The sequence below is a fragment of the Crinia signifera genome, chromosome 4 (genome assembly GCF_055691185.1).
Source record: "Crinia signifera chromosome 4, ASM5569118v1, whole genome shotgun sequence".
NCBI classification, from domain to species: domain Eukaryota; kingdom Metazoa; phylum Chordata; class Amphibia; order Anura; family Myobatrachidae; genus Crinia; species Crinia signifera.
In genome coordinates, this window is record NC_139220.1 from 114,202,877 (window position 1) to 114,224,474 (window position 21,598).

The 21,598-nt window shown below is 42.4% G+C and overlaps 1 protein-coding gene across 1 annotated transcript in view; it reads left to right on the forward strand.

Moving 5' to 3' along the window:
• The window catches only part of TXNRD1 (thioredoxin reductase 1), a 64,907-nt gene that overhangs the window by 19,170 nt on the left and 24,139 nt on the right, over positions 1-21,598 (forward strand). Inside the window, exons 4-10 of the mRNA XM_083182282.1 lie at positions 11,558-11,667; positions 16,366-16,488; positions 17,582-17,654; positions 19,211-19,330; positions 20,181-20,323; positions 20,941-21,056; positions 21,247-21,472. Of these exons, the coding sequence (XP_083038408.1) occupies positions 11,558-11,667; positions 16,366-16,488; positions 17,582-17,654; positions 19,211-19,330; positions 20,181-20,323; positions 20,941-21,056; positions 21,247-21,472 (911 nt within the window). The remainder of the gene's footprint in view (positions 1-11,557; positions 11,668-16,365; positions 16,489-17,581; positions 17,655-19,210; positions 19,331-20,180; positions 20,324-20,940; positions 21,057-21,246; positions 21,473-21,598) is intronic.

Below are 21,598 nucleotides of genomic sequence, written 5' to 3' on the forward strand. Positions count from 1 at the left end.
TTCTCTAGAACCAAACGGCCCAGTTTCACGGGACCAAAATTATTCGAAGGCTACATGTAAATGGGTCAGTTGGTTCCGAAGATATAGCTGGTTGTTTAAAGGGGGGCGGGGTGGTTTTCTCTCTCCCTCACACCAGAAAATGCAGGGACTAGGCTGGTGTAAAAGGGGCCAGTCCGAGAATGTCCCTGCATGATCTTGGGACCATATTCCCTGCATTTTCTGGTATGAAAGGGGTATTATTTCAAATAGCCGGGACATGCAGTGCTCTGAATACAGCCGGGCAGCCCCCTGCTCTCTGCCCGGCTGTTAATGGCTGTCAGTTCTGCCCGGCGGCGACTGTCCACCAATTACCGCGAGCATGTATTCCCCCTTGGCAATGAGCATGAAATCCCACATGGCAATGAGCATGGAACCCCTGGCAATGAACATGGAACCCCTGGCAATGAACATGTAGGTAAGCATCATTTTTAATAGGCATTATGGTGTTTGGCATAATACGTAATGGAGATTATGGTGTGAGGCTTAACATGTAATGGGCATTATGGTGTAAATTTTTAATGTGCGCCATATTGTGCATTATTGGTCAATCTGTTTGGTATAGTGCCGGCATGTCCAAACTATGGCCCTCCAGCTGTGAAACTACAAGTCCCATCATGCATTGCCACAGTTTTGCAATTAGGGAATGCTAAAACTATGTCAAGGCTTGCTGGGACGTGTAGTTTCACAACAGCTGGAGGGCCACTGTTTGGACATGCCTGGTATAGTGTGTATTTTGGCTTAATCCATGTGGCAAAATGTGAATTTTGCCTTAAACTGTGTGGCATAACGTGAATTTTGACTCAATCTGTGTGCCATAGTGTGAATTTTTGCTCAGTCGGTGTGAATTTTGTCTCATTCCATGTGGCATAATATGTAAGAAGCAAGTACAGTATAAGGGGTTACTATTGTGTTGCATGATTTGTATAAGGTGTATATGGTGTGGTAAATTTAGGTGACCACATAAAAGGTGCTGACATACTGTCTACCAAGTTTCGGTTTTCAGTATTATTTTATGACTGGAGTGCCGCCTCACCCCGCAAGTATCTTAGGACATCGGCATCCTGCGGGTGCACCTTTGGAGGGCACCCGCCAATATATCTCCCTGCATTTTTCCTATGCCAGCCCCCTGCCTTTTTCAGGCATATATAATTAGTTGAAAGTATTTACACAAATACAGGCACACCCATGAGCAGATCACCACCCAACCAGAACACTGGTCACGCCACCCACATTATTAGGTGCTGGCCACAACCCCTATTATTGCGCGTAATAGGCCCTTGATCATTTTCAGCTCCAGGCCCATTTAGACCTTAATCTGGCTCTGGGTAGTGGAATGACAATGTACTGGTAATTTGAGTCAGTCAGAAAATAGGATATACTGTATACGGTCTGTACTTAGATGGGTTAATAGACTGGTATATCGCGCATCCAGTGGCCAGTAGCCTAATATTCCAAAATAAGGTCCCTCTAAACCTTCACCAACACCACAAGAAAAATAGGAATCAGACTTATCCGGCGCTTGGAGTCTTGATTTCACCTGGATCTCTCCGGTGACAGTTTACATAGAAATGAGAAAAAAATATGTGCAATAGTGAAGTACGTTTTTTAAAGCACTCCTAATTTAATACATTTCTCATTAACACACAATTTTTAAAAAAACACATAAAATCTCAAATACACAAAGTATACAGCACTGCTTTAAAGTGCATAAGCGGAATCCAAAATGAGTGAGTACTGAGAATTACTAGGGAATGTGGGAACTGATAGATAAACAGTTCCACAACAGCTTAAGTGTACAGTCCTATGGAGTGTATCTGCTGGGCTCCAGGTCCTGTCACGATCTCCCGGGTTTCAGTCCGTCTCATCAGTCCATATGTATAAACATCAACGCGTTTCTTCCTCTTAGCGGAGGACTTTTTCACCTCCGCTAAGAGGAAGAAACGCGTTAATGTTTATACATATGGACTGATGAGACGGACTGAAACCCGGGAGATCATGACAGGACCTGGAGCCCAGCAGATACACTCCATAGGACTGTACACTTAAGCTGTTGTGGAACTGTTTATCTATCAGTTCCCACTAACCCGGTAATTCTCAGTACTCACTCATTTTGGATTCCGCTTATGCACTTTAAAGCAGTGCTGTATACTTTGTGTATTTGAGATTTTATGTGTTTTTTAAAAAATTGTGTGTTAATGAGAAATGTATTAAATTAGGAGTGCTTTAAAAAACGTACTTCACTATTGCACATATTTTTTTCTCATTTCTATGTAAACTGTCACCGGAGAGATCCAGGTGAAATCAAGACTCCAAGCGCCGGATAAGTCTGATTCCTATTTTTCTTGTGGTGTTGGTGAAGGTTTAGAGGGACCTTATTTTGGAATATTAGGCTACTGGCCACTGGATGCGCGATATACCAGTCTATTAACCCATCTAAGTACAGACCGTATACAGTATATCCTATTTTCTGACTGACTCAAATTACCAGTACATTGTCATTCCACTACCCAGAGCCAGATTAAGGTCTAAATGTGTGCTTGGCCATTTTGATCAGCTGATTAGAAATTGAGTAGGAGTGGGGAATCATGTGACAGAGTCCAACATGGCTGCACCTATGCTGGAGTTCTGGAGGGAATCTTGGTATGCAGCATATGTCCCAACATGACCCTCTCCAGAAGGGACAGAATGCTTTATGTCTGGTATTCCCTTTTAATTTATGATTGCCATAAGTCAAAAAATAATATAGGGGTTATTCAGACCTGATCAATTTGCAGAGCCCTTCAATCAGATAACCGCCGCCCCGCCAGAATTAAATCCTACCCTGTGCAGGGCTACAAAAGGCTTGCAAAAATGTAGCAGATCGGCGATTAGCTGTAAATTCATTCTCAACTCACTCACCATTGAATTATTTACCCTTTGGGTGCAGTACAGCCAGTGCGATAGAAACAGGCTGATTGGGGTAGGAGCTGATGTCATAAGACTTCCCTGAAAAGGCCTGGGCACGCCTGCATTTCCCCTGACACTCTCAGTAAACAATCGTTTACCACCCCCAAACGCTGGCTTCCTGTCAATTAACTTGTGAATGGCTTGCGATTATTAAAAAAAAGACGCTGGATTTTATCGCAGGTGACCTTGCACATGCACGTTATGATCTGTATACATGCAAATTCGATAATCAGCCGGGTTGTGAATTGCAGCCCAACGATTGGGTCTGAATAACCCCCATAGATTTAGGACCTACTTCAGCAGGGATTGCTAATCAGAGAATTCACAGCGGACTGTAAAGAGAAAGTCAATGCCCAGTCTGAAAGAAAAAATACCACCTGCAAAATTGTGAATGGATCGCTAACAGCAATCTATTGGCAATTCCAGAAACATCGATGAGACTTTGCCGCCTGTGCACATGTGAGTAGGTCTGCTGCTTCCACTGATCCGTGACTGAGGGGTTATTCAGACCTAATTGCATGGCTGCAAATTCACAGGCGGCGTGATAATTGGCAGACTACACATACATACGGCTTGTCATAGACCCCTTGCAGTGGCGTAGCTACGTTTTGGGCGCCCCCCCCGCCGTTAGGGGGGGGCGTCCATACCCACCCCCCGCCGCCGCCCCGCCGCCTATGCTAACACCCTCCCCCGCAGTCTTACCTATCGCGCTGCGCTGGTCCCGGCGGCTCCGTTCTTCTGCTGAGGACCACCACAAAATGGCCGCCCCCATACAGCAGACAGTTTCAGAGAACAGTGTGCTATATGGGGGCGGCCATTTTGTGGTGGTCCTTATCAGAAGAACGGAGCCGCCGGGACCAACTAGATACGTAAGTCTGCGGGGGATTGGGGGGGTAACTATAGCACCGCAGCCCCCGGCGCCCCCACATGCACAGCGTCCCCCCGCGGTGGCGGGGGCTGCAGTGCTATAGTTACACCCCTGACCCCTGGGTTTCAAACACGCCCAGAAAATGGCAGGTTTCTGCCCCTAAACTCCGGCTTCCTGTCAGTCAAATTAAGCTTAATTGCGTTTACAATCCAAACACATTTTCAGTCGCTATTTCCCTTAGCAGAGGCGCAATGCACACTGGTACACTGGCACACATACGCAGTCATTCAATAATCACTCCATATGCAAATTCTCTGATTACCGATCCATGCTGACTTAGACCCTCAATCAGGATTGTGGCAATTTCCAGGTAATTTGTGTGATGTAGGCAATGCCCCATCTTAGTTACCTCTCTTTGTACAGTCTGTATTCTATATGTATAGATTTGCTGCATAGAATTACATTTCTAATCTAACCCATAGAAATACTAACAATATTACTTTTCAGCAACTTTCTACCTCTCTGCAACAGCTGCTCTCACCAATTTCTACACTTGCCTGTCCTGAGGCAGCTGTATCCCACCTGAACCAGACTCTTCAAACAGCCCTTGATAATGTTGCTCCAGCTACTTCTCACAATCCACAGTGGCTTAAGCTGTGTACATATGGAGCAATATGATCGCTAGTGTCCCGTTTTCATCAGCGACCAGAGATGGTCACTGATGAAAATGTTACACTGCCGGGAGAAGAGGCAGGGGAAGTCGCTGGTCGGAGGAGCATGCTCCTCCAACCAGCAACCATTAAGGGGGCTGAAAATGGGCCTGCGCACTCAGCGATTTATCGCCGGTGCACACTCTAATCGCTCAGCGACTATATTGCCAGCGATTTTTGCCCATGTGTACACAGCTTTAGATGCCAAACGTGGCGCTCTAAATTAACAAGATACCTACAAAAACTATGATGTAGAGTAAAACGTCAGTGGCGTAAATCTTGGAATCCAAGTCACTTCCTCACATTCAAGACTACCTACCACTCCTATTGTAATCCTTTGTCCAGAGGATTACAATAGGAGTGGTAGGTAGTCTTGAATGCTGCTAAACAAACATATTGTCAATTCCTCATGTCTTTTCATGCCACCAACCCCAAGTGACTTTTTAATACATTTAAATCACTTCTTTACCCTCCCTCACCCTCCCCACCAGCTACTAACAGTGCACAAGAATTAGCTTCCTTCTTCAAGGACAAGATTGATCAAATCCAAGATGAAATGGCATGCTCTTCCTCAGCCAGTGACATGCTCACTTCCTTTCCTGATCCCATTTTCTCTTCATTTGACCCTACAAGTAACGATGAAGTATCAGCACTCTTCTCATCCTCCTACTCAATTACCTCTCCTCTTGATCCAGTAAATCTCTGTATCCTGTGCTTATACCAAACTTAACCAAAATATATAACCTCTCTATCTCTCTACTGGTATCTTCCCTTCTCTTTTCAAGCATGCACTTATTACTCCCATTCTGAAAAAATACAGTTCTGATCCAAACTGTCTCTCTAACTGCTGTCATATCTTTCAGCTCCCATGCCTCTCCAAGCTACTTGAGAGACTTGTTTCTTTTATTGTTGAAGCATCAGTTCACAGCATATAGTTAACAAACAGTAATTGTGATATATAAAAAGAAACACAGTGAGTAATTACCACAATTTCATAGAAAATCGTATATGCATTAGTTTGGGTCTCGGTGGTTCTTGTATCATCAGGTACAGATGTAGCCCGGCTAATCTTTGCAGGGGCTGGCGATTAATACCAGGAGGGGCTGGGGTGTGTAGTTCACCAACAGCTACTGGGGCGCTTATTGCCCACCCCTGGGCAAGATGGAGAATTCGGCACACTTCTGGAACTAAGGGTGTCAGATTATCAGCTGTGTACCTGTATTAGGTACACAGGTTGCTGCTAAATAACTGTACTATACAAAATGCTTCATTTGGTTACGTTACAGTCTATACCACCCTTACATATGCATGTAGACTAGCAGGGAATTGGGTGGGAAGCTGACATTCGGTTATATCAGCTGTCCGCCCCCCGCACGTCCGTCACGGACACATCAGCACATGTACGCCCAGTGTTTTCATGGGAACACCCATGAAACGTTGGGCATTCACATATGCTAATGGCCCAGCCTGGCACCCCACGCCCCTCTCCACACCCCCGCTCACAAGGCTGGTCGCGGGCACCCGGTGAACAGACTTTTCATCGAGTTCGCACGCACCCAGCGTATACACATGCGCAGAAATGCTGCTGCGCATGTGCATACACAACACATCATGCAAATTTGCGGCCGCTGCAAATGAACCAGAATAAGGGCCCATATTTGATCCTTATTGCTTTGTAAGGATATCAGTATGCCTATCCCTATGTTTAAATTGTTCTACTATTTTTTCCTCTACCACCTCTGATGGGAGGCTATTCCACTTATCCTCTACCCTTTCTGTGAAGTAATTTTTCATCAAATTTACCCTGAATCTTCCTCCTAGTGTCAGTGCATGTCCTCGTGTTCTGTTGCTCCTCTTCCTGTCTCCTTCCTGTACCTTGTAAAAACCCTTAATCTATTTGAAAGTTTCCATCATGTCCCCCCTTTCCCTTCTCTAAACTATACATATGAAGTCTTTCCGGGTACGTTTTGTGATGTAGGCCATGCACCATTTTAAATGCCATTTTTTGTACAGTCACTAATGTATTTATATCCTTCTGGAGATATGGCCTCCGGAATTGAACACAATACTCTAGATGAGGTCGTACCAGTGACCTATACAGTGGCATTACTACTTCTTTATTTCTACTGCTGATTCCTCTCCCTATGCAACCAAGCATCTGACTTGCCTTCTTCATTGCTTTGTTACACTGCCTACCTGCCTTTAAAGGCCCCCATACATTAGGCCAACTTGTCCTAAGGGCAAGTCGGCCTAATGACGGTCCCGACTTCCCCTGAGCTCCCCAGGCAGCTCCTAAAAAGATTTGGCACTTGATGTGTCATTTTTTACAGGTGATAAATCGGATCGATTTATCAAATGTAAACCCGGGGAGCTGCTGGAGAGCAGGGTCTGGGGGGGAGCTGCAGGCAGAGTAGTGGCAGGGTCCGGGTCCGTGGCGGGAAACGGAAAGCAGGGTCCGGTCTGATCATGGGGAGATGCAGGAGGGGTAGTTGGCTGGTGGCAGGCTGGGAGCGGGGACTGCAGAGCAGAGTCATTGAATCCTGCATTGAATCCCACCTGCATGTTCTCGGTCGAGCTGACCGAGAACGGGACTGGGTCACTGCGGTCAAGCAAACTCGACTGCCGTGACCCTAACATTGAATACCCCCCTAATGGTGGCCTTCAACTCTAAAATCTAAAATACAAATCGAAAGCAAAGATGAAGCCCATGGAAAATAAAAATAAACATTAATTATTATTAATACAATTATAAACAATTAGGGTCATATGTAAAACAATAATTTAATACTAAAAGAAATACATAATAGAATACCACCCTGCCGAACATCTGAAAATAAATACAAGCCATGTTTTTAGTTGGAAGATATATTAGTCTGATAGCAGCAACAGAAAAAATGGGAATTGTTCTTGGTAGTGCTAATTAGTAATGATTCCTGTCAGGTATAAGCAGCGGTTAATGAAGCAGTCTTTGGATCAATAGTGTGTATACATAAGCTTAGACCAAATTCAGTCCAAAGCAGTAATATATCATGTATTTGCCTGGTCAGGTAATCAGGAAAAAGGCACCAAATGAGCAATAATAAACAGCAATTTACTGTCCCTATGCATGGGCTAATTCAGCTATTATGGGTCATTAGGTTGACCCACCAAAGGTCGACATGCTTTAGATCGACCACAGAAGGTTGACATGGCTTAAGTCGACACCTCAAATAGGTCAACATGCTTAAGGTCAACATGGATGGAAGGTCGACAGTCTCTAGGTCCCAAATGTATGAGACCTAGAGACGGTCGCCATGCTTTAGGCACGGTGCCTCAGCACACTATTCTATTCTTCCTCAATGCCCTAGTGGATGGTAGGGCATAAAATACCGCCTGTTGGCACATGTCGCCTCCAAAAAAAACATAAAACACCTATGTCGACCTTATGACTTTCAACCTAGACTCTGTCTACCTCAGGGCTGGGCAACACCGGCCCTCTAGATGTTGATGAAATACACATCCCAGCATGCCTTGCATCAGTTTCAGAACGGTCACATAGCAAAACTAATGCAAAGCATCCTGGGATGTGTAGTTCATTAACATCTGGGGGGCCGGTGTTGCCCAGCCCTGGTCTACCTAATTCTTGTGTCCACCTTCCAACCATGAGGACCTTAAGCATGTAGACCTATTTCAGGTGTCGATTAAGCCATGTTGACCTTCAGTGGTGGACCCAATGTATGTCGATCTTCTGTGTGTCGACCCAATGACGTATTCCAATTCATCATGCTCACTAATGTGAGAATTTACAGTGGAATGTGAGTGGAAAGCTGTCATCCAGACCTAAAGAGATTTCACCCCTTTCTAAATTGCAAGTATTTACCATCTGTGCAAATGTGAGTAGTTATTACGTCAAAAACGCCTGGGAATTCCACCATTTTATCTGACACACACCCAGAACACGGAAGGCTATGACTCCTAAACGCTGACTTCCTGTCAGTCAAACTGCAGCGCCATATTCTGTGGAACAGGATGCTTTTGGCGCTGTATCTGTGTATGTATTGGGGACACCTGGGCATAATACCTGGAGTGAGCAATGAGTTCCAACTACTGCTGTATGAAATATATAATATTGTAACAGGGTAGTCATCAAGTCAGGACACAGCAGGCAGTATTCAGTGTTTGTGCAAGTATTTAAAGGCACACATGCAGCAAACAAACTTCACAGCAAACAGAAGACACAAATTTTCCAATCCTCTCCGTATGCATGGTGTCTCAGTGCCTCTGGGCACTGACAGTCCAAGTCCTTTGCGATACAATACTTGGAGGGCCTTCGAACTGGTCACTGTTTGCATCAGCACGCTAAGCAGCAGATTGAGCAGGGTTTTTTTACCCTGCTAGTGCAATTAAATCAATTCCCAGCTGTGGCTGTGAAGGACCGACAATCTGGACCACCCTTCTCCTCTCAACCACAAATCCCTATCCTAGCTTTGCACTGAACCAGGATCTCTTACCTGGCTACAAAGCACTAGCTCTAACTGGACGGCTTTTCTTTAACCCTCTTTTACTATAACATATATATCACTGCTTTATATCACCTTGACAAAGAGGCGTAAGCCTCGAAACGTTGGTGTCCTGACTTAATACAAAATTATTTTAAGAAGACCTCGGAGTGCCGCCTATTTCTTGTGTGTCGATATATATATATATATATATATATATATATATATATATATATTATTGTGGAGGCTTTCCTACTGCACACTACTTGTGGAGGCATCTATTGTAGATGATTATGATCACGTGAACCCATAGGAGTTCCTTTTTCCAGAATTTTTGTAAGGTACAATTGTGTTACCCCTATTTAGAGTGTGCGGGCGCTCTAACTTTTTATTGTGCATTAGAATCACCTATAGGAGAGACTACTCCTGAATCACTGATTTACCATGTGGAACACACCAAGGCTTCTTATATGATTTAGTGTTTTATTACTTTATATAACATTGTTACAATTACAGTTTTACCCATGATGAATTCTCTGTGAGATGAAATGCGTTGGGTGATAGTACAACTGTAATACTATTCTACTGAATATGAAGAATTTCATTCTGAAAAACTGAAGTGTAACAAGTAGAGATGAGCGGGTCCTGATCTCCGGGATCCGTCAGATCCAAATATGGTGATCCGAGTCAGGATCCGGGCCAGCTTGGAGTTCCCGCCTGAATTCCGGACCAAAAACGAGGCAAAACATCATCATCGCGCTGTCGGATTCTCGTGGGATCTGGATTCTATATAAGACGCACGCGCGCCCCGCCATCTTCACTCCATTATAGGAGAGGGAAGAGGGTGGTTGGGATCTGTGCTCCGTGCTCTGTGCTCCGTGCTCGGTGCTCTGTGCCCTGTGCTCCGTGCTCTGTGCTCCGTGCCCTGTGCCTTGTGCCCTGTGCTGTTTTTCTGAACAGACCCATATTGGCCACTAAATAGTGACCACTTTGTTGGTGCCAGTCCTTCATTGTTGTGCATCTGTTTCAATTTGATTCCCACCAACAGGGAATCTGTAGGACAAAAGGCAGTCTAATTCATTAACCCACATATATACAGCGCGATATTAGGATATTGTGTGTATATGTGTATGTGTATATATACATACTCATTATAAGTATCTCTATGGATGCCCTCAATAATATTACTGCCACTCCTTTTTCCACATCGCTATTATTCTATTACTTCTTACATTTACCCATTCAGTCTGTGATTCTAACAATGTGAATGTAAAACCCATACCTTTAACATTACAGCCAAGGAAAAAAATATTAATTTTGAACAAGAAAAATGAGTTTGTCAAGGAATCTACTACATAAACACATTTGCATTAGTGCAGTTTCGCTGAGCACTGACTTTCACATATTCAAATGTGTTCCTGGTTGCACGAGCCACTGCACAACATGGGTATGGATTTAGATTTGTTGTAACCCCGCCTTCCTCTACTGCCTTCATTCTTCATTCGTATCTCTGAAATGCTGTATATATACATTATACTAATTCTATAACACAATACAGAATTAACACTGACAGGTTTTTGCGCAGTCCTCTCACTATCCATTTTCTCATATTATTTCCAGCTCTCCCTTTTAATAATTTAAAATTGATGTTAAAATGTTCTCTAGAAAATGATGTGCTGTTAAAGTAAGCATATTGGGGCATATGTAAAATGGTCTGAGTTTTTCGGTGGTGTGTGCCGTCTGATGATCTCGGGACAATAGGCAAATTAATCCCTCGCAAATGATTTGCCGCTTTAAAGAAATGTCCAAAATCGGCTAGAATCCAGCACCTCTGTCAAACTCAGACCATATTACCTATGACACATGATGTCACACACCAATTTGGCCAATTTTATAGCATAACCCCACTGAATCTAAGAAAAAGACATAAATAATATTTCAGTCACTGTTTCATTTAGAATTTGAAATCATAGTTACTATAAAAGTCAGTGAAAAGTATCACTTGGTGAATACCAACTTATATTAAAATAACAGAAAATACATTTAACATATACAGGGGGAAATTTACTAAGATGTGTATTCTACTTGGTGATGTTGCTATGTGTGGGCAACCAATCACAATATACTTCTTATTTATTTAGCACCCTCCAGAAGATAGTAGACAGGATCTGATTGGTTGCCCATAGCAACATCACATGTGAAGTAGAATAAACATCTTAGTAAATTTCCCCCGCAGTGTTATTGTGGCTGGTATTTAGGAATAACATCCGAGAGAACAGAGATTTTCTGTTCCCTAATGTACGTCACCCTAATTATTCACAACTTATTTCCTGTGCCTTGTAAAGATTGCAAGTCATGGTTACTCACACACTTCCGATACAACATATATTCCTATAGTGAGGAATCAGAGGTGGGAGGGGGTGATAAACAGTATGATTATAAAACAGCCCCTCCTTTTTTTTGGCTCATCTTAAGAGCATTTTATAAATGTAGCTGACATGTGAGTCTCTTCACAGACAACGGGCAGGAACTTGAAGAAGAACTTTACGAATATACTATGGAAACGGCTTTACCCAACATTTTTTTGAAAGAAAAGCTTATTGGTGACCACACTAAAGTTATTCAGGTACTGTCTAGCTGATCGCTGCTTTTTGTGAATTGTTGTAATACTGATTTATAATATCTGAAAACGTTCCAGTACAGGGAATGCCTCTTAAAATATGTCTTAATTTCTGTCAAGACAGGAAAGTGGAATGTCATTTTATATTTTTTAAAAGCTATAGAATTGATTAGAAATAGATTAAACAGGCTCATTTTACATAACAAAGTCAAGTACAAAGAAAGCTGAAAAGAAATAAAACAAAAATTAAATTAAACATAGCAATTCCATTTGATCATTATATATTAGAATATGCTTATGTGGAATCTCAAGGGATGGCACGTTCAGTCTCACTTAAAGAAATATCTTATTTTCCAGTTTCTCACTTGTCTCACTCACGTTCCTATAAGCTAAATGAAAATCTGTACATTATGTACATGCTTGGTTTCCGTGTCCCTTCTGACATCCGTGGTCTGAAGTACAGTAGAGACTTGTGAAAACCTGTACTGGTCCCAATTACAGAGGTTCTAAAGGTGGTTGTATTATTTAAAAAGGTTAATAAACTGCACTAATCTCACATAGGGCCTTATTTTGGTTCATTCTTTCTGACAAAATCCTTCTTAGATGGACAAAACCATGTGCACTGCAGGGGGGGGCAGATGTAACATGTGCAGAGAGAATTAGATTTGGGTGAGTAATTTTGTTTCAGTGCAGGGTAAATACTGACTGCTTTATTTTTACACTGCAATATAGATCTCACTTTGAAGTAAAACCCCACCCAAATCTAATTCTCTCTGCACAAGTAACACCTGCCCCACCTGCAGTGCACATGGTTTTGCCCATCTAAGAAGGATTTTGTCAGAAAGAATGAACCTAAATAAGGCCCATAAAGAGGTCCCAACAGCAATCATTTCAGATATATATATATATATATATATATATATATATATATACGGCACTGCGTACCACTTGTGGCGCCTTATAAATAAAAATATAATAATAATATAGATGTAGTAAGCTCCATAGAGCAAGGCCCTTTTCCCTTCCCTTTTTACAGCCCTCTTTTCTTGCACTTCAACCCTACTACTCAACAACCATCTATACACGCATGTTTTCTCACTCGTAATCATTCATCTCTTCCAATGGCAACTCGCCCATAGTAGCACACGGACAACTCCTTTGTTTCCATACATCTCAGCTGTATTGTGTACTGAGAATTGTGCTGCCAAATGATACATTGCTGTTAGAGATAGGTCTGCCATTGTCTGCACCCACTGTCATCTTAAGGCCACCATACACTACACGATTTCACCCGATTCTAGCAGATCCGGCCAAGAAATCAGGTGACATCGACCCAAGTGTATGACATCCGATCACATACGCTGCGCGGTCCCATGCCCATCGGAGTCGGAGGTCGGACAGATTACACATATGATAAATGTTATGTGCAGCCATCTGTGGCACGTTGTGGGTTCTAAGCACCTGTGATGTATTGCATCTGATACCGTACGGTGGGTGGGGAGCAGGATCCGGTGAGTAGGGAGCAGGGTATGGTTGGTGGCAGAAGGGGAGAGGGGGTCAGGTTTTTGTCTGGTGTGCGGTGGGTGTCGCCCTATTCATTTGCAATCTCCTGCCCACCGCCGTCCTCTCTTTCTGTTAGCCAGTGGCAGAGGTGCGGAGGTGTGGTGGTTAGCAGAGGTGGGCAGAGCGGCAGACCCCGAACATCCCTGATCATGGTCACCACTGTAGACTCTAGCGCCAATTTTTTTATCAGTGATCATGGTCACGTCCACATAATTAATGTCAACATTCTGGTGTTGACATTATGTACATAGTGTCCATCAACAGTATGACTACATACCAAACAGATATCTGAACAGGCAACAAAATAGGCAAACATATCATTACTAATATTAACAAGTATATTAATTTACTACTTTTATCCTTTATAAGAAAATATTTGCATGTTTTTAGTAGAAAGTGTTATCATTCAATTAGGCAGCCTATGTACAATAAGCTCAGTAATGTAACGCAGGGCATGTGAGGTAAAGTAAACTGACTTGCTACCTGGAAGTGTAGTCACACTAGCAACACACCCTAGTACAGTATCTCATCACATGGTATTAATTCTGGTAATCTATATTTAAGATAAAGTAATCTTCCCGCATGCACATGAATATGTAAATTTCATGAATCATTATGGACACTCGTGTTACCTTTCCAGTTCTATCAGCCAATGTTAGCTTTACCAGCATTAATCAATAATAAATTGCTACATACTGTACAGCCTGTGTACAGATGAGCAAAGAAAATATAATTCAAGACAAAAAGGCTTCTATAATATGAACGAGATGTACTAAGCTTGAAAAGTTAAACAATGGCGAGTGATAAATCACCAGCCAATCAGCTCCTATTTGTCATATTTCAAACCCAAACAACTGACTGCTGGGTGTTTATTACTCTCCATTTTAGCATTTTTCAAGCATAGTACATCTGGTCCTATATCACCAATGACAAATTTGCACAACTTTATTGCTAGTGATCAGTTTTCGATTACATTACTTAAAACCAGGACTATCTGTAATGGAATGGGCTCTATTTAGCTCACACAAATAGCAAATAGGGGCGTAGGATCTCTTAAATAAATATATATATATATACATTTTTTGTACTTGTGTATTATCTGGGCGCCTGATTTCAAGATTGAATGCCTTCACTTAAGGCATACAATCAGATGCGATTCGACGCGATTTGCGGCAAAACCGAGTCGAATCGCATCGCATGCGACCAAATCGGCCGCGATGTGATGCGACGCGATGGACCCGATGTTTCCATAGGAATCAATGTTAAATGTTCTCAAATGGTCCCTGAGACCCGATTTACCATTAGGGGCAATGTTAAATGCCCCCCATGGCCCCCCCCATTATGTGTATTAGCCCAAATGCCCCTATACACTTCATGAAATCAACTCCACGCCGACATGGATAGTGGGGGTATGAAATAAGCCGGAGGACGCGTACCGCCGCCCCTCGCGAGCTCGCTGCGCACACCACGCTTCGGGTTGGCGTTGATGGTGGGGTGTCGTTAACAATGAGGGGGCATACACCAAAATGGGGGGGCCTGGGGGGCATTTAACATTGCCCCTAATGGGAAATCGGGTCTCAGGGACCATTTGGGAACATTTAACATTGATTCCTATGGAAAAATCGGGTCCATCGCGTCGCCGATTTGGTCGCATGCCATGCGATCCGACACGATTTTTCCGACCCGATGAAAAAATCGGGCGCCCAGATAATATTTAGATTTTTATTTTAAATTATATGATTTTTTCAAAATGAAATGTAACATTTCTGTTGGCTTACCCAGATGTGCTTACATAGTTGATGAGGTCGAAAAAAGATATTAGTCCATCAAGTTCAACCTTTTAGTAACCTTGTAATAACACTTACTGCATTTGATGTAATGCCCCCCAAGTTGGCTGAAGGTGAGAATTCCCGACCAAACTCAGACTTTTTTTAAAGCGGCAATCATTGCCTTGTACGTTATTGCCATCTAAATAAAACATCCAAGTTTGACTGGGAACCCGTACCTCCGGCCAACTCGGGTGGCATTACAGTACATCCAGCTTAATATGGTATTTTTCCAAGCAGGTTATTCTCAATAAACAGTGCAGTGTTATAAAATGTATTAATATCGAAATAGGTGTCTAGGGGGCATAAGTCTGAAGGGGTGTACACACGCTTCGATGTTGACAGGTTTTCGAATCGATTTTGCTTATAGAAGCATGCGCTCCCTTTTTCTCTATATCAAAAAGAAAAATAGACTGTGCAGGCACGGAAATATCGAATTCGATCCAGTAAATGAAATGTGTACAATGTACCTTGAATGCAAATCGCATTCGATATCGAAATCGATATTGAATGCTAACGTGCAAAACGAATGGAAAGCAAAGGCGAAATCGCGAAAGGGGGTGGAATTGGGCAAATTAAAAGCAAATCGAATCGAAAGTAAAATCGATGCGCGTGTACACACCTTGAGATATTACTGATCACACACACACTGTCAGGTTGTTAGGATATAAAACACATTGTTGCAATCCCTTGGATAATACTAAAAGCAGTTCCTTGGATAGGCTAGTTCTTGTATCCACTGTGTGCTACATAATCATTTGCTTTCCCATCCTAATGTATCAGTTTCTTATTGCTTACTTGGCCCCTCTTGTTATTGTGTGAATGAAAATAAGAGGAAAAAAATAGAATGGATAGGTGCCTGGTCCCTGGAGGTGTTGTCTTGGACACTTCGACTTGTATTAGTTGTAGACTGCATGGAAAAATAGAGAAGGACTGTGCCCGTTTCTGCTCTCCATTGATGACTGCTCAGAGAGACTCTGTTGCGTGTTACCTTTCAACCTTAGCCATGTTGACCTATTTCATGTGTCGACCTAAGCTCTGTCGACCTTTAGTGGTTGACTTTATGTAGATTAACCTTCCTAGTGTCGACCGAGTGACCATACCATGTGCTGCTTACACTGCAGGACAAACCTTGTACATTTATGCATCCTAATGAGCCTACTGCATGGTTTTATTATACGATCAGACCCAGCTAATTCTTTGAAGTTCAATACATTAGCCAGAATAAAATGTAGCCGTTCTATTTGCCATTGATTCTACTTATAATACTGGTTCAGGAAAATTACATATTGATGGTTTTCCCCCCTGTTTCTAGCTGTCTAAGGATGGTCTGTTTCAAAAACTTCTGGAAGATAAAGAGGATAAACCCAAGGAGGATACTTATGACTTTGACCTGATTGTCATTGGGGGAGGATCTGGAGGTCTAGCTGCTTCTAAGGTATGAACAAGTTACCATAAATTATGATTTCAAAACTTAGGGGACACTCTCTATCATAGGTGCCGATTCTGTTGGTGCTTAAGGTCCCGAGCACCCACGGGAATTGATGAGCACCCACGAGTCCCGCTGCTGTGCCGCCATATTAGTTTGCTAATTTGCAGCTGCAACACCCACATTACCGGACCCGCCACCTGGGAAACACATACTTGCTGACTTTTCATCTCCCCTTTTCGGGAGACCAGGGAGAGGGCAGCTAATTAGGGGGCGTGGGAGCTCTAAAATGTAATTTGGATAGCTCCGCCCATGGCCCTGCCCCATTTACGGCACAAAAATGGTGCGTGGCCATGGGCGGAGCTATCTAAATTACATTTTGAGATAGTACCGTAGCACTTTTTAAAGGAAGGAACTCTATTAAAGAAAAAATAGTGGGGAGCAGAGGGAGAGAAGCAGGAGGGAAGCACGAAGCAGTTAGCCGCTATCTAACCATCTTATCTGCGGTGCTGCCTTCTGCTGCTTGTGCCGCTCACTCTGCTGCTCCTGCTCCGATGGCTACCCCCTGCTGCGCTGCCGCTGTAGGCCTGTAGCCACTGCTGACAGATCCCCGGCCGGACAGCCACGGCGTCTGCCTCGGCACTTTGTGACTTGGGCATGCACAGTCACTTTTTTTTTTGACAGACAGGCTAAAAAACCGGGAGGATCCCACACATTACCGGGAGATCGGGAGGAAGGAACAAAAAACGGGATACTCACACTAAATGCGGGAGGGTCGGCAACCCTGGGGAAACAGTATGCCGGGAAGAGTGTATTCTGTCCGCGGAGTACCTGCACTGTGGGGGCATTTATGTATGTGGAACTCTGTTGCCGTAATTTGAATATTGGAGACAACTGTACTCCGTAATATAAATTGGTATTATTTTGTGGCCACACCCCTTCCCCATGAAGCCACTCCTCTATATTTTCGGCTTGAGCACCCACCAGCAAAAACATAAATCGGCACCTATGCTCTCTATGCAGGGATAACATAAGCTGCTCTCTGGCTGAACAACATATACTGTATAAGCTAATGTGTTCTGTTGTTACATTTCCCTGCTAGGAGGCTGCAAAGTTTGGCAAGAAAGTGCTGGTACTGGATTATGTTACTCCATCCCCCCTAGGAACCACATGGGGTAAGTTTGAGAGGACAGTTTAGGCATAATCTAGGGTAAGATTTCCTATTCCCTATATGCTAGCCATTAAAAACAGCATGCTATGTTAATAACTATGAGCTTTACATAGCAAAACAAAACAAAAAAATAGGGAATTCCAATAGACCAAGTGCTAAGCATGTATTCAACCTGGTAATTCTCTGAACTATGATCAGTATAACTGCAACAGATTGGTGACTGCAACTGGATGTCTCTTCTGCCTCTCCTGGAGCAATCAACCAATCATCACAGTTGACAATATTATATATATATATATTTATATATATATATATATATATATATATATACATACATGCACACACACACACACACAAAACACACACACACACACACATGGTATAGTTATGTATAAAAAAAAATGCAGCCAATCACATAAATTCAGCTTATTTATTTCATCAATTTATATACAGTAGTTATAGATATCAATGTTGATATTGTGTCAGTCAATGTTTTGGTCTGCTGGGAAACCTTTGTCAATAAACATAATAGAACAGAGAACAAACAGCACCCTGTATTTGTACCCAAACAAAATGGTGGCCAAAACCAGCATGCATGGTAGTGGGTGCCCAAAAGGACAAAAGCATATATACTCAAAAACATAGCATACAAATGAAACCTAAACCAGAATGGTGACAGAAGGAAGAAAAAGCCTTTGGAGGCAGCCATATAGGCCCTTATTCTGATTGAGTCGGACCGCTGCGTGTGCGGCCTATGTTTTGTGTTTGCGCATGTGCAGAGGTGCTTCTGCGCATGTGCGAACGCCTCGCACGTCCGAACACGGCGTGAATTCTGTCCAGAAAATGATCGTACAGAACCATCCGAGCAGGGGGTTGAGAGGGGCGTGAAGGGCTGTTTGGGCTCATTACCATATGCACACGCCACACATTTCATGGGCGTTCCCATGAAAACACTTGCTATGCATATGGTAATGCGGCCGTGACGCACATGTGGGGGGGCGGACAGCTGACATAGCCGGATGTCAGCTGGCCGCCCATATCCCTGCTTTCACCTGGATAACTGTCCGAGTGGGTGTTCACATGAAACATCCAGTCGCGGTCCATTCGCTTGGCGTCCTACTGCATTCGGACGGTGAGCAATCGGTACGATAAGCGGGGTTAAGAACACTCAGTGCTCGTCCGAAATACGCAACCGTCCGACTCAATTAGAATAAGGGCCATAGTGAGCACCAGCTGGTGTTGTACATAAAACAGGATGTGCAGGAGGCATACAGAATAATATTGGTCAAGATAGAGTCAATGCATCATAATAGCCACAATATGATAGATTGTCTAAAAAAAAGAACAAACAAACAATAAAAATCAAACAGTCTGCATGTGTAGCATGTGCATTTCATCCTGGAGTGCAACTGCCACCATTTTGTTTGGGTATAAATACAGGAGCCTGGTAATAGCATGTTTGAACACCTGGGATGAGAGTGCAGAATTCTACAGACTATATAATTGCTAAGTAAATTGTTTTTGCATATTAAAATATATATATGTGTTCTTTTTTTCAAGGTCTTGGAGGAACATGTGTGAATGTGGGCTGCATTCCCAAAAAGCTAATGCATCATGCAGCCCTACTGAGACAGGCTTTGAAAGATTCTTCAAAATATGGATGGAATGTTGAAGATAATTGTAAGTCATTAATAAAGCATTTTTTTCCCATTGTTTGAAAGTACAAAATGCTGTGTTGCCATTCAGAGAGGATCAGATAGGACCAGCTTTTGAGAGCATGCTGGTTCCTGTAGTGCCATTTGGAGGATCATGGAGTGACTCCAGGTAAGCTAGCTCTCAATTTAGATATATTTAGCATGATCCATTATCATGTGGACTTACTGTACATTATATGACCTAGTGTGATACTGTTATCAATTTTACGGACTACTTTGTGGTGGCACACTATAACATTTTATTTAGCACTTTTGTAACACTTTTTAACACTAATTTTTCCACTAATACTACTTTGAGTATTTAATTGAACACCTTTTCACTTGTGTATCACCTTCTAATGCATAGCTTTTGCTTCTTTCTTATTAACACTCACTAACACCTTAGCCTTTTGCTAGTGTGCTGCCCCACGGTGGCTAGTCTTCGACCACTTTCGAACTTAAACTTTGTATAGGGACCTTCAGTCTCAGATATGACTTGGAGTTGGCATGAAGGCTTAACCATATTTTTTGCAACTGTATGTAACCAAGATCTCTGAATTCTGTATTACCATAAAGTTCAAGTCTTTTTGCTCGAATAACTTAACTATTCATTATGTCCCATCATGGGGTAAAAGTAATAGAGTGCGAAAAGCCAGATGCGGAGGAGTTCTTCCGAGAACGGATGTATTTTTAAAGCAGCAATCATTTACGGGCAAAATCACCTCCGGCTTCTCGTACACTATTATATTTACCCCAATAGGTCTTCTCTTGAATAGTGGTATAACTACAGTACAGTAGTTCAGTAATTAACCTATTTTTTGTATTATTTTCGCCAGTGCAACACAATTGGGAGGCTATGAATGAGTCTATCCAGAACTACATTGGTTCACTGAACTGGAATTACAGGGTGTCACTTGTAGAAAACAAGGTGAAATATGAAAATGGCTATGGAGAGTTTGTGGGACCACACCAGATTAAGGTAAAAAACATGTACAAATGTATCTTTTGACTTAGGGACTTTACCAACAAGTTGACAAATAAACAGTTAGGCATACTTAACAGAGCGGTTTTCTAGATTTTAAAAAGTCAAAATGTAAAAGAAAAAAAAATTCTACTCATTTGCTACAGCCTTGAAATGAGAATTTGCTGGATTGGCACTGTAGTGGGAAAGGAGTAAGTCCTGAATCTGCCCCGTACACATGGTGCAATTCTGAATAACTTTATATTCAATTTTTAAAATATAGTCAAAATCAAATAATCAAATAGAAATTGAATCGAAATTGAACGGTTTTAAGCAGCGTTCGCTGTGTGATCCCATTTAGGGAAAATCACACAGAAAAATAGACTGTGCAGGCAAGACTATATAGTACACATCTGTACTGAAAAATAGAATGCGTTTTGCTTGCCATGCGATTTGATCCCGATTCCGATTGAATTGGGATCGAATTGCAAAGCAGTCACACCGTATGTACACTCCTTTAAAGGAACAATTCAGTATACTGAACCCCAGTGCCACCTACAATGTACTCTTAAATGTAAATATATATTTTTATTTCAACAAACCAAACTGTATAAAATTATATTTTTATTCTACAGTCAACAAATTCAAGAGGGAAAGTGAAGTTTTTTACAGCAGCAAATTTCCTCATCGCTACTGGAGAAAGACCACGGTACCTTGGTATACCCGGGGATAAGGAATACTGCATTACAAGGTAAACGTCATCAATTTGGTGTATTACACTGTTTTTCCTGTGTTTTGTGTCACTGAAGAAGCTACTGGATGAATATACTGTATTGCCATATTGATAAAGAGTTTGAGCTCTGCTGCATAAAATGTTCTTTATCACATTTAACTTCTATTCCAAATTTAACATCAAGGATTGAATTCTTCTTGTGTTTCAGTGATGACCTCTTCTCGCTGCCCTACTGTCCTGGGAAGACCCTAGTGGTTGGTGCATCCTATGTTGCACTGGAGTGTGCAGGGTTTCTGGCAGGGCTAGGCCTGGATGTTACAGTTATGGTGCGCTCAATTCTACTGAGAGGTTTTGACCAGCAAATGGCCAACAAGATTGGTGAACACATGGAAGAACATGGAGTAAAGTTTGTCAAGCACTTCGTACCAACAAAGGTATGGTATCATTTCCTGGCTGACAAACCCACAATATATGTTATTGATATTAGCTTAGAAAGAAAGACAAAGGATCAGGAAATATGGACCATGGTTTTGCAGAAAAATATTGCCTGATTGACCACA